The sequence below is a fragment of the Amblyomma maculatum genome, chromosome 10 (assembly GCF_055883805.1).
Source record: "Amblyomma maculatum isolate TAMU_Amacu chromosome 10, ASM5588380v1, whole genome shotgun sequence".
Taxonomy (NCBI): domain Eukaryota; kingdom Metazoa; phylum Arthropoda; class Arachnida; order Ixodida; family Ixodidae; genus Amblyomma; species Amblyomma maculatum.
The window spans coordinates 16,696,859-16,709,887 of NC_139353.1; the positions used below are offsets into that span (position 1 = coordinate 16,696,859).

General features: G+C 43.4%; 1 protein-coding gene across 1 annotated transcript in view; it reads left to right on the forward strand.

The window, feature by feature from the left end:
• LOC146175668 (uncharacterized) overlaps positions 1-13,029 on the forward strand; it is a 246,920-nt gene that overhangs the window by 201,934 nt on the left and 31,957 nt on the right. The window contains exons 6-7 of the mRNA XM_084582059.1: positions 1,328-1,522; positions 10,697-10,855. Of these exons, the coding sequence (XP_084438185.1) occupies positions 1,328-1,522; positions 10,697-10,855 (354 nt within the window). The remainder of the gene's footprint in view (positions 1-1,327; positions 1,523-10,696; positions 10,856-13,029) is intronic.

Below are 13,029 nucleotides of genomic sequence, written 5' to 3' on the forward strand. Positions count from 1 at the left end.
GAACCTTTGGTCTTGATACTTAGCTGTGCAAGTTGAAAGGGTAAAACGATTGTTGAAGCCAAGGCGCCCCTTTGTAGAATTGTATCCCCCCCAAAAAATAAAGAAAACGCGAGTCTCAAAACGAAGAAGAAAAAAAAAATTGTCACACAGGAAAATTCTCTTCTGGAGGAAGAGTATTTTATCACGGGGCACCTTTCAAAGCAGCTCTTCTTGCGTGTAGACTTCTTGAAGGTATTACGGCGGTTTGGCGTGGCACTTAACAGGCAGCCTGAGAATGGTTGCAATGGGTAAGAGGTTACTTATGGATAATGCGTATATACAACATGTGCCACACTCGCTTAGCCCACGAGTAAACGTGGGCCATTCAGTCGGTGATTAGAAATATGCCAGCGCATAACAGGCCACAAGTCAAGATGTTGGCCAATCCATGGAGGATGTCGGAGCGTTTTTCATTTCGTGGAATCGAATAATTATAAACTTGACATCAGGCCGTAAAATCAGTGTACAGTTCTTTAGTGTGCAATTCAGAGGTTTTCATTCTTATATATGTTGTGAATTCCGTTTTTAAAACTTTATTGTGAACGTCAATCCATCTCCGTCATCTTTTAGTACCTTCGGGATGGTACCGACATTATGGTCTTGACCCATTTTTAAAGAATCGCTCCCGATTCTCGGTCCGGGTATGTATGATTCACGATAGGTATGATTCTTAAAGAATCATACCTATGTCTCACCCCACAATCTACCACGCCACAAAAGTGGATCTGTTGAGTTCGGTCCTTTTTGACAAGGTGGAAAGCGAGAAAAACATGGGCATCCCATGTATTTATGGCTTTCCACGGTACGTGCATTTTGGTGGCAGTCGAATCATCCCTCATCATCCCTCTCGAGATAAGAAGCAAACAGCTCATAGATATAAACATGCGATAATGAAAACCGCTCGGATAATTCTCGTAACCAATATTTATTCCGCAAGAAAGCTCTACGAGACTCCAGTTGTCTTGTTGCGATCTCAAGCAGATGGTTGCTTCTTATCTGGATGACTAATTCTGAAATGACTTCGACTCGCCCAAAAAGGTGTTCTCACATTGGTACTGTAACGCCCGACTAGAAAAAACGTTAATAGTTATCAACTTTTCAACTGCACGTTAATAGTTTCTCTCACAATGCTCTATCCGTCGTTGTTCCTCAAAAAGATCATCCTAAAGGCCTTCGTGTTTTGGTTTAGGACAACGACTCTGTTCGGGTCGGCACCAGAATCTTAAATGAGTTGAACTCCGCATTTCAGACATTTTTTTTATTATCTCCTTCTGTCATGCGTGTGCAGGCAAGACGTGGACAATGTTGGGCGGCAGCTCGGCGCACGAGCTGGGAGCAATTCCGTGCGCCCTGTCCTGGCTCTTCCGGCTTATCGAGGAACACAAGCAGCGCACGGGGGCGCGGTTCTCGGTTCGTGTCTCCGCAGTGCAAGTAGCCGGTCGCTCCGAGCAACTGCGAGACCTCCTTGCCGAGCAGGCCAACGGTAAGCACTCTTCACACGGGTTCTTTAATAGCGCTCCAGGCTTGCCGTAAAATGACAATTTTCGATTACCCGCCATTTTCTTCGCCTTAGGCATTCACTCAAGCGACGCCACACTCATGCGTTACCGGTTCGTCATTGGAGGCGCTGGCAGGAATTCGTTTTAGCCATCACACGAAATTATTAGAAAAATAATATAGAATACGCAAAACGTGAGGCCACGAAGCTTAGTCCGGTGCCGTTGTTCACAGCAAAAAAGCGACAGATAATCCACCTTCCTTTCCTCTATAAACCAGTGGTTTTCAGCCATGCATATGTCGGGGAAGTGGAAGTGGCAAGGAACTCCTGGAGAGAGAAGGGGGGATCTTGTTACAGAGAGCCTACCACAGGGGGAAAATGAAAGAAAAAGAAAGTGTAGGAAATAAAGCTTTTTTATAGGCCCACAATTATAGTACCACTTTTGGGACATAAATTTACCTTCCCGAGCGGTTGATTTCAGCGCAGTGGTTAATCTTCTTCTTTTTTTTTTTTTTCTGAGAAAGACATAAAAATTTGCCAACGTTATGAAGAACCCTTTGGAATACATATAACGTATTTTTATGCACAGTTGAACCTTGTTTTATAGTATAGCGTTTGTGAAATATTTACACCACATTTCATTTGGATAACGTTGGCATTACGATTGATATGCTCACTAGTTTACGGCCAGCCTAAAGTGATCAGATTAGCTCAGGTGCGGTATAATCTGCTTTATTCTACTTGCCTGGAAAGAACAGTGAACTGCAATGAATGTATGGCGTACATCGTTAACTTTATCTGTTAACGTTTTATATCAATGTATGTTAACTAGCCCAAGAACTTCATTGAAAACACCAACCAAACGAAGTTTTCTTCTTTCATACGATGCGTTAGATATTGAAATACATGATCACAACGTGATGTCTGCATGAGTGTAAAAATGCACTTTTTAATCATTTCAGTGATGACATTTCGGCTTCGGTTTCATTCCTTGTTATTGATGTTTAGCTCACGTGAGCGATAAAAATGAAACCGTGGTATAATCGCTCATACGTATTATTTTCTTTCTTTTTTTTTCACTACAAGATGAAAGCAGAGCTACCTGATGGGCTGGAATCACCAAAAGCGCTGTATCAACAGTTGTACAGCCATTTATTTTATATCTCGCGTCATCTATACATCAACTTCAGGTGACAATCATTGTTCAGTTGATGAAACTGAAACAGAATCGTGAAAAGTTTTAAATATGTTATTTAGTTGTACATGGCACCACGAAGCGATTTTTTTACACGAATTTACGGTATATCATATTAAAGAAGACTTTCAGTCGCAAATTAGTTGGCTTTACTTTATTAAACTCTTTTTGGTTTACTGTACCCCCCCCCCCCCCCCCTTTTTCCCCCAAATTTTTTTTTTGTTTCTTTTTGTCCTTCAGTAAGGCGATGTTTTGGCACAGTGGTTCCTTTCGCAGAAAGTTGACAGCACGAATCCAAACACAATAAGAGGCATAAGTGGGGTTATATTCCTTTTGTGCGGCACCTCTTTTCTTACTGCTCATGTAGTAACGACTTTCCTGGAACTTTCTGGAAGAATCTCACAAAATCACTGCTGAACTCGAATAGTTCCGCCCTTTCCCTGCGACTGAGTCGTAGCAAATGCGATTGGTTGTTAACCAGACTAAACAAACAAGCCAGGAGAAAAATGGCTCACCAATAGTACTGCGGAATGGAGCTCAACAGGAGACACCATTTTCTCTTTAAGAGCCCCTATCACTTTTTTCAGGGTTCCAAATGCTATTTGCAACAGCACAGCGTTACGGCACCTCCGCTGACTCTAGAATCTATGAGGTAGTTTGGAAGCGCAGTCGTTTGGTCGAAATTACTTCCTTCGCGGAGATAACGCTGGCAGAGCTTCAACCACAGGTCTAAGGCCCTGGCTATGTTGGCGTTGGAAACAATCAGCGTCAGCAATTTCGACGGTTGAAATGCGATATAGCGGGCTACCCTTTGCGAAAGGTAAGCCCTTCTCTTGAGGAGAAATGCCTTGTGCCTGAAGTGTACGCTCGTAATAGCGATCGGATCCGTTTTGGGGATGATGGTGGATTTAGAGTCGGGCGGAAACAAAATAGATCAACTGCGATTTGATACATACATTGCAAGAGGTCGCAGCAGAGCATTCAGGGTGCTGCTCTTAAAACGTCCTCATTTGCTTTCGTAAAACGATCGTTTGACTCGCTGTGTCGCTTTCCAACAGTCATGGCGCCCCCCCCCCCCCCTCCCCTAAAAAAAAGTGATAATGTAAATAATAGCAAAAGTTGTGTTTGGGTGCCAGTTGAGTCCTTTCCCAATCCAGCCCACTGTTCCACGTCGCTTTGCGAAATCCGTTAGGCCGGTTAGATTTCAGACATTTCCCAAGACTTATAATCGTGCTGCAGTGTTGTGAAGGATCAGAAGCAAAAATCGGCATGATGTATAGAAAAGGCAGAAGGCCGGACGAAAGTTGAAAGTTTCGTTTTGAAACCTAAAGAAAGAAACTGAAGCCTTCATATCGTAAGCTGTCGAGGTGGAGTTACAAAACGACGACAGTTGCGGTTTTTACTTACGAAATACTTATTCCCGCGTGCCTCTCAACATTCGATCTTGTTTTGTAACGCCAGGCTATAAGAATTACACTTTCTTTTTTATGTCCTTCTGAAACTGGCACGAAAACGATGTCTGCCGTCTGAGGCAGCCTCCTGCTATTCTTACTATGTGAGCAGCTGGGCGCAATTCCACCTACGTGATCACTGTTACCCGCCGTCCAGTAGCAAGCAATCGCCAGCTGCCGTTCGCTCTTGCCCCTATTCGCTTTGTAGCTGACTACCACTCTGTGCACATGGGCCCTTCCTCTAACCGATGTGACATCTCAACTTTGCACAATCCAGCAATGTTCTCCGCTGAGAGCCAGAACATTGCTACATCAACCAACAGCAGTGCTTTTTTTTTTTTTTTGCTTTATTTTCGCTAAATACCCGGACTCAATCTAAAGGAGCTACAACAACCGTGGAGACAGGCACATATTCGCTTCTTTTCTCAGCTGTAGCTATTAGTCTGTCGTCCTTGCTGTCGAAGCCCCCAAAGCATCAATTTCTCAAGCTCCACGAAACTGCACATGTCCATGACGGGAAAAGTAACAGAGTGGAGCAGAGATCGAAGGTGTTGGGAAAGGCTAGTCACTTCTCTATGGGCACCGACGCTGCAGCAACTCCGGTTGTTCATTTTCAGAACGATAGATCTGCTCCTCTGGCAGAAATTCGGGACTTCTTGATCCCGTCCGGGTGACCTTTAATCTCAGCCAAGGTCAAATTAGGACTTCGTCTGTTGAATAAATTTCGCCCATTGTGTTATGTAATATGCTAAGCTGATGCATGCACCCCATGACAAATTGACCACTTAACCATGACTAATGGCATTTGACCTGGACATCTGGCTTTCACTTTTGACCTTGACCTTGGAACGCCTATCACGTAGATGTGACCTAATAGACGCGCGATGACACCAGCTTAACACATAGGATTATAAACCAAGCAAAACGGCTTCTATTGTAAACTTAATTGGCTCAGCCGCATTTAACAGCCCCTAATATTTAGTATGCATCAAGGGACATCCAGTGGAAGCTGTGACAGATTTTCTCTTCTTAGGTCCAAGATTACCCCGGAAGGAGACTGCAGACATTTAATTAGGAGACGCCTGCTTCTGGGAAAGAGAGCCATGGTTAGCTTTGACTGCCTAGTAAAGAGCAGAGACATTAGACTGCCAACCAAGATCCGTATAACTCGTGCTATGGTCCTTCCAGTTGTGATGTATGGATGCAAGAGTTGGACTGTGAAGAAGGCTTACCGCCGAAGAATTGACGCGTTTGAGTTGTGGTGCTGGCGGAGACTCTTGAGAGTTCCTTGGACGGCCAGAAGATCAAATCAGTCGATATTGTCGACCATAAACCCTGACTGCTCATTGGAGGATCAAATTCTAAAGTTAAAGCTCAGCTACATTGGTAATCTAATGAGAAGAGAGGAGTTGCTGGAGAAAGATTTGATGTTGGGAAAGGTTGAAAGTCACCTGAGAAGGGGTAGGCAGCGAACGCGATGGTTAGATGGCATCCTCGAGGCGCTACAGATGAAGTTATGTGATGCTAGGAAGATAGTGAAAGACCGGAAAGCGTGGCGTGATGTGGTCTATAGGGTCACGAAGAGTCGGACACGACTGAACAACTGAACTGAACTGAATGTTTAGTCGCTAACTAGAAGATCTTTCCTGAAAAACGGCATCGACCCCTATTCATTCACTAGCTATACCCAAGACACGCAAAGCAATGTACTTATAAAGAAAGAGCATTGTTATAGGCGTACATTCTGTAGACACCTCAACCGTGCAATGCATGAAGGGGCGGATGAGGAAAAGAAGAAAAAGGCGTGCAGAAAAGGGCTCCAAAAGCTTTTCTGCACCCCTGGAGTTTAACGTGCGCTGACTTATTAGCGGTGCGCCATCGTTTTTGGCATTTTTCCTCTATAGAAACGCGGCCACTGAGGTTGCCTCTGGCGGACTCTGACCCCGCGTCGTCCTAGGCTCCAGTAGCCGGGTGCTGTAACCATTAATTCGCCACAGACAGCCAGGCTGCGCAAGGTTTGCGTGACTTCCGTAAACGCTTTATATGGCGAATGGCTCGCGCTAAGCAGAACAGGTGAAGGTATGCCACCATACTGGACACATGCGACTGAATATATAGTGGTTACCAGCATAATGGTTAACTAAACAAGTCGTAGCTGAAGAGACGAAGGAGCAGCCCGAGAAAACGAATATTGCAGAGAAGTTTCAAACAGACAGATAGAAGCTGGGAGCACGGTGCGCCTCGTTCTACACCCGTGCTTGCGGACTACAAAAATGGCGGCTGGAGCGTGTAGTTTGTTCTGCATAGTCATAAAAACCTTACCGCGACCATAATACTGGGGCACAGATGTTTAAATATAGAATCAACATATAAATCTTCGATTTCTGCTCCGCATTTCGAGTCCTCCTTGGGCTGTGGAGAACAAAATTTAATATACTCGAAGACTCTCCGACAAGTAAACATTTGGCGACCATCACTAGAATACGTATTTCCAGGTTCCGGCGGTGTTTGTCCTGTCCTTGGTCTCTGGCGTGTTCTAGTTGGCAGGCAGTAGTTGATGCTAAAAATAAGCAAATGCAAGATATTTTATGGCCGCTAATTTTTTTTCCATACTGAGGTTGCACCAAAAGATCGACTTCATTTTTAATACGTTAAACAACTGCAGCCGAATATTCCACTAGATTAGCTGCCAGCCTCCTGCGCTTTGCTTTCAACGTCATCGTCCTTATCGACTACCATGCACACGCAGTGGGTCCGGAGCACAATGCTATCGTACTGCCCTCTTCAACTGCATCAATGCAGTCCCAAAATTTTTGTAGTACGCTATCACTAAACTCGCCAATCACCGATTTCACAGGTATTTCTCTCAAGCAAGCTTGACCTCGAGAACATCGCCTCGAACCTACATCGAAGTGAAATCCGACGTGCTGGCATATAGATAACTCACATTTGGTGTAACCATGCTGTACTGCCCGTCATGCTTTTTTTTTTCGCATTAAAGGAGGCATAATAGAGTTTTATGCATTGATTTTTATCCCCTTGAGTTATTATTGAGCGGCAAAACTTGAATATATATGTATAGTCACATTTTGGTGGTTGGCGATCTAAAGCCGATCTCCTATTGAAATGGGGCAGTTATAGCTGAGTCGAACTGGAAACACGGGTTGTACTGGGGAGTGCATAACCAGTTCGTTAAGGCGGCCCAAGATGATTAAGTAGTAACGCTTCCGACGAATGTTCACAAAATAATTACCTGACCGGTCTACACTCAGTTATACAGACAGATTTCCGATCTGTCTATAAGCATTAAATGGCAGCTCTGCGTTCCAATGAAGCTGCAAAGGTAAACATAGCAGATGAACCTTTAAACAGTGACTACTCTAAGAGTTTTCTAAGTTTCGCTTATGTAGACGGTAGGTGTGCAGAGCTCACTACTGGCGGAAATATTACACTGAAACCCTTTTCTGCTGTCTATTCCTGCTTGCTGGCTTAGTCTTCAGCGTGTACATACTTGATGCCAAGAGTTATTTCTTATTTAAACAATAAACTTACCGGAGCGTTCCTGCTTACAATGGCTTCCATTTTGAAACCGCAAGTTAGAGTCACGGAAGGTTCACATGGATTTTTATCGGACGTTAAAGCTCATCATTTCTAAAAGCAGGTCTAGGCTTAGCACTAAATGCTTGCCGTTCAGGAAGGCCTGACTAGTTAGAGTCACGGAAGATTCACATGGATTTTTTCTCGGACGTGAGAGCTCATCATTTCCAAAAGCACGTCTAGGCTTAGCACTAAATGCTTGCCGTTCAGGAAGGCCTGACTAGTTAGAGTCACGGAAGATTCACATGGATGTTTATCGGACGTGAGAGCTCATCATTTCCAAAAGCACGTCTAGGCTTAGCACTAAATGCTTGCCGTTCAAGAAGGCCTGACTAGTTAGAGTCACGGAAGATTCACAGGGATTTTTCTCGGACGTGAGAGCTCATCATTTTCAAAACCATGTCTAGGCTTAGCACTAAATGCTTGCCGTTCAGGAAGGCCTGACTAGCGGAAGTGGGCTGAAGACGAATTATGACTCGACAACTTCATTGATATCAGTGCTTTGAAAATGAGCAGGGCGTTCTCAGCTATGTAATTACACTTCGCAATCAATGCAATGCAGTTCGAGGTTTGCGAGTGCGGCCCACAACTGGTCGAGTTTTCAGTTATATCGGTGCCGTCCACGAGCTGTTTGATTCCTCTCAAGTAAGCAAGAAATTTAGTGAGCACTGCAAAAAAGAAAGAAAGAGGAGAGTACCCGCGCGTGGAACCACAGCGGCGAGTTGCTTAACCACAGTCCGAGAGATGCCCTGGTATTGTGACATTCGTAGGAACAACAAACCCCCGCGCAACAGGGAAATGTGGCGCGTTTATGGGCTCTGTCAAGACAACGTTCAAGAGGTGATAAATATCTTGTTTCCAGTGAGAAAAGCTGGATATCACATGTTTAATTCACAAGGGTCTTACTGTGAACATAATACCGAGTTATGGGCATGGCTAAAATGGCGCTAAGAGACCGGTCACGCTTGATGAGTACTTGTTACAGTATACGGCCGATGCTGGTAAGAACAAGAGGAATAGGGAAATTGGTTTCGATAGAACGGGACGACTGACTCTAAGATAGAATCCGCTTGTTTTCTGGGTCAACGATAAAAAACAAAAAGGAGGGTAATGGCTTTATTAACTGAATCTGGCCATTTTATTTTTATTTTCAAGAATTGCTCATTTGGCGTTTCTCGGCTTTCATCGATTTAGAGAAATTTGCATTAAGGGTATTTTTCGGAGTTTATTGGCACATACTGAAAACACGCAACCAATGTTATAGATAATTCGAATGATTTGAGAGAAGCCACTGTTTTCCTACTACTTTTTCAAAGTTCTTCCATAGTTAAGGAGTAACCTGGATGAACTGTTGGATCATGAGGCCGCTCGCGAAGACCTTAACGGTCAAACAAGACAATAAATACTGCAGTCAGGTACCCCTGCACGTATCCACATGTATATAATCCCGGGCCGAATTAAACGAATATATTTTTTCCGCTCAAATGCGTGGGCAGGGTAAGTAAAAAGCTAAGGAACTGGATGCGAAAAAAAAAAAAAGAATAGCGTCGAAAGTTGTGGTGCTTGGGCAACGGCGCACCCGGAAGGCTTCCTTCTCGTAGGCTGTTCCTTCACTCCTCTCCTCCCGTTCGATGGCTGATCGAACTTGCTTCAGCCACGCATAAATAAGCCTTATACGGACAAGGATATTGGGCGAGGAGGGGAAAAGGGGGAAGAAAGTGGGCGCTGTGTACATTTCTTGGTGGAAATTCCGGCGATGAACGAAGCAAATAGCGTAACGGTCGCGTAAAAGTGATTGTTAGTTCTTCTGCGCTCACTCTAACCTTCTTTTTTGTTTTTGTTTTTACCATCATTGGCATCCATTCCTTCTTTACTCAGTACGCCTTGACTGTTTATTGTCGCCTTCTGGCTCGCCTTACAAAAGCGGGGATTGCTTTATTCTTCTCGAAGCTACTGCAGCTCCGCAGAAAGCAAAAGATGGGGGGCACAAGTTCTTTGACCCCAAGTTTAATGAGGTTCTTGCTTCGCTGAATGGGTGGTCTTTGGGTACGCTTTTTTTCGTACCAAGGAAGATCCGTCTAGGGTTGATACAGCTCAGACACGAGTTCGGAACTGCTATACTTTGAACAAGCACTCACAGTGTAACAGGGGTCTGACGTTCAGTAAACGCGTGCAACCTGACTCACTGAAAGGGGGTATAGTAGGGCAAATGGGTTGCCTTGGTTTCAACTTTATAGCTCATCAGCTGTTACATATTTTATTCTGAAATGTTGGCGGTTGATTAAGAATGTCTTTGGCCTCTTTTTGGTGCCATATTTTTACAGCACGCTTTTTACCTTTTTTTTTTGTATTTGAGAACCACATTTTAGGCTGGGGTGTAGAAATAAATGTACCTTTTTTCCGAAACAAAACACAGTCTGACCGTGAAACTTCGCACACTAATTCCACAGGACAGTGGCTTTAAACGGCTTGTACCGATTTCTAAAGATTTAGCGAACGTGATAAGGCTCCTTGCTGCGTGTCGAGAAATGTTTCTTTGACTTCTATTTCTTTACGACTTTGGAAATAAAGGGTTCAAAGTTCTTTTTCTGGTATAACGCAGCTGCTGTAAACGCGGTGCAATCTGGGCCGTGGCACTAATTCAGGCTACGGTGGCTAGTGGCTACGGCCCTTTGAAATGTCGGCCCACTGCTTGTGCTCCATACCGGGCGTGGTGGCTACATTTTGCTGGATGGGAAATTCAAAACATCCGGTGCTCTGCATGAGGCTAATGCCCACTTTATAAAACCACTTACAAAAAGCTCGGGTTACGAAGCCGACATCCTTCTCTGTACAGTGTACTGATATGCACAGATGTTTGAATAATACCTACAATAAAATTATTGCGTGCATTTCGTTTTTTTTCTTCTGTCGCAGGTACGGAAGGTTCGGGCACCGCTCCAGGCTTATATCTGAGAGACGACCCGATTCTTGGTACCAAGTTGATGAACTACAGCGAGCTGAGAGCGCCCACGGCAGAAAAGGCCGCATATCTACTGGACGCGGCCGTGGCCGCTGCAGCGGTTGGCAGCCAGAGTAAGGACCCATTTCTTCCGTTTACAGAAATCGTTGTGTACCTGGACACTGTATTTCTGATATCCAGGTCATATCTTACAACTGGCATGATATCCTAATTATCTTATATAATGTCGCTATAATTTAATTATTTATTTCAGGTAAAAAATTTGAATGGGAAAGTTGAAAATTATAGGGATAAATGGCCGTCTAGATGTTTTCATGAAATCAAGTTCAATTTGGTTCTGTTGTTCGAACTTAAATTAAATCCCGCGAGTTTTGAAATTGTGACCTACCACGTCTCGATGTTTACCTCCTAAAATAGCACTCGATGTAAAAACATGGTTATGCCAAGTGGCAATGAATATACAGGACTGCGGTCACAGCCATGGCTCCTCAATTATGACTTCTTAGGAAGTGTCCACTTATTTCTTATGAACGCATTGATGCAGATATTTTTATCAGCAAGCTGAGAGGTCAGAAAGCTCTAATTATTACAATTAGTATAATGGCACGCAGACACCCCTAAAACAAAGGCAATAAAAAAATTGCAGACTTTACCAAATACATAATATAAAAACTTCATAGAGTGTCTGACCAAACTTGACCGTCAATAAATCTTTTGTTTTTAAAATATAGCGTGTCCTACTCGGTAATTGTTCTTAATAGAAATGAAAACATTAAAGCGTCACTATGCAGAGATATGGGTTTATCCAGGATCGCAATGACAAGGAGTGTGATTTGATTTAGAAAACTTTGTTATATGGGGCGGAAAGGGCTTTGCAGGTATTAGTTGGTGCAGGAAGGGCAGACAGGCGATCTTACGTCTTAAACAAAGCGGTTCGATAGCATTTGCAGTAATTAATAAATGAACAATTGATATCGAAAATACTTTTTGGCACGTTTTTCAAAAGCGTACTGCTCGTATATGTACTTTCTTTAGTTTCGTTGTATTGTTTCCTGTATGAGGGTGCTAAATGATAGCGGCATATTCAAGGTTTGCTCTTCTGACTGTATTCTTGGCGAATGTTCTGCAGTTGCTAGGTTCATCCCTTAGTATACGTTTCACAAGACTTAAGTCACGTAGAAGTGATTATCTACTGCTGTTTGGCGTGGAAACGGACAATTTTCAGCGAAGCAACGTGTTCGCTTCTATGCAGCAGTACCATTTTCACAGAAATGCTCGACCTCGAATTAGAACGGTTACTGAGATTGCTGTATTTATTCACTGACACTTCTAGTAACCGAGTGCCAATATTTAAATGTGTCTGACATAACTGCATGACCAAAAAAAGGAACGAAGTTAAGGTTGCCTTAAGAGGACACAGAAGTGAGCATTATTATTATATGTGCTCTGGGGCTTCTCAATTGCACATTTTATGCTAATGGCGATGGTAACATTTATAGTTATTCATCTTTCTTACGAAACAAACTTGGAGACGTGTCTAAAAAAACAAATAAGAAAACATGCTGGCCTCGGAAGGACACTGCCTACAGCTTTGAACTAGCGAATCTGCGTCTGGAACCGGGACACATTTTACGGCTTGGTACAAGTTAGCTGATACACCTTGTATCAACAAGTTTCCTGGAAAAATTTTGTGGGCTTTTCTACCTTTGATCTACTTCCATTTCCCTTTCCTTACTCGTCTGCCTAGTGACAGACTACGCGAATTACAAAAAAAAAAAAAAACTAAATAACTTTTGTTTAAGTGAGCGCGCAATGCCGTAACTTTTTTTTTTTTTTTCATTTTGCGGAATCATTGTTACCACTACAAAGACATGAACACGGCGGTACATCTAAAATGATCGACAGAGTATTTGCAGACACAAAATATGTGCATGCCACACAAAAATTTCCTATGGTCAGCTATAGAAAATCCTTTGTATGGTCGGCTATAGCAATTTGGCCCAAATATCTATAGCCGCTTCTATGGCTGTCTTTAGGTTTTTCTATAGTGTGTTCTATAGCATTTTCTATGGTCGCGTACAAACGTTCATCGCCAGCAATAGAAAATCCCGTGTATTGTCGGCTATAGATATTTGGCCCAAAAAGCTATAGCCTGCTATAGAAGTCTATGTGGAATAATTCTGGTGTCCTAATATAAGTATTTGCAGTCTTTAGCATTTTCTCTGGTCAGCTATAGAATATTCGCGCGCGCGTGCGTGTGTGTATGTGCGTGCGTGTGTTTGTGCAT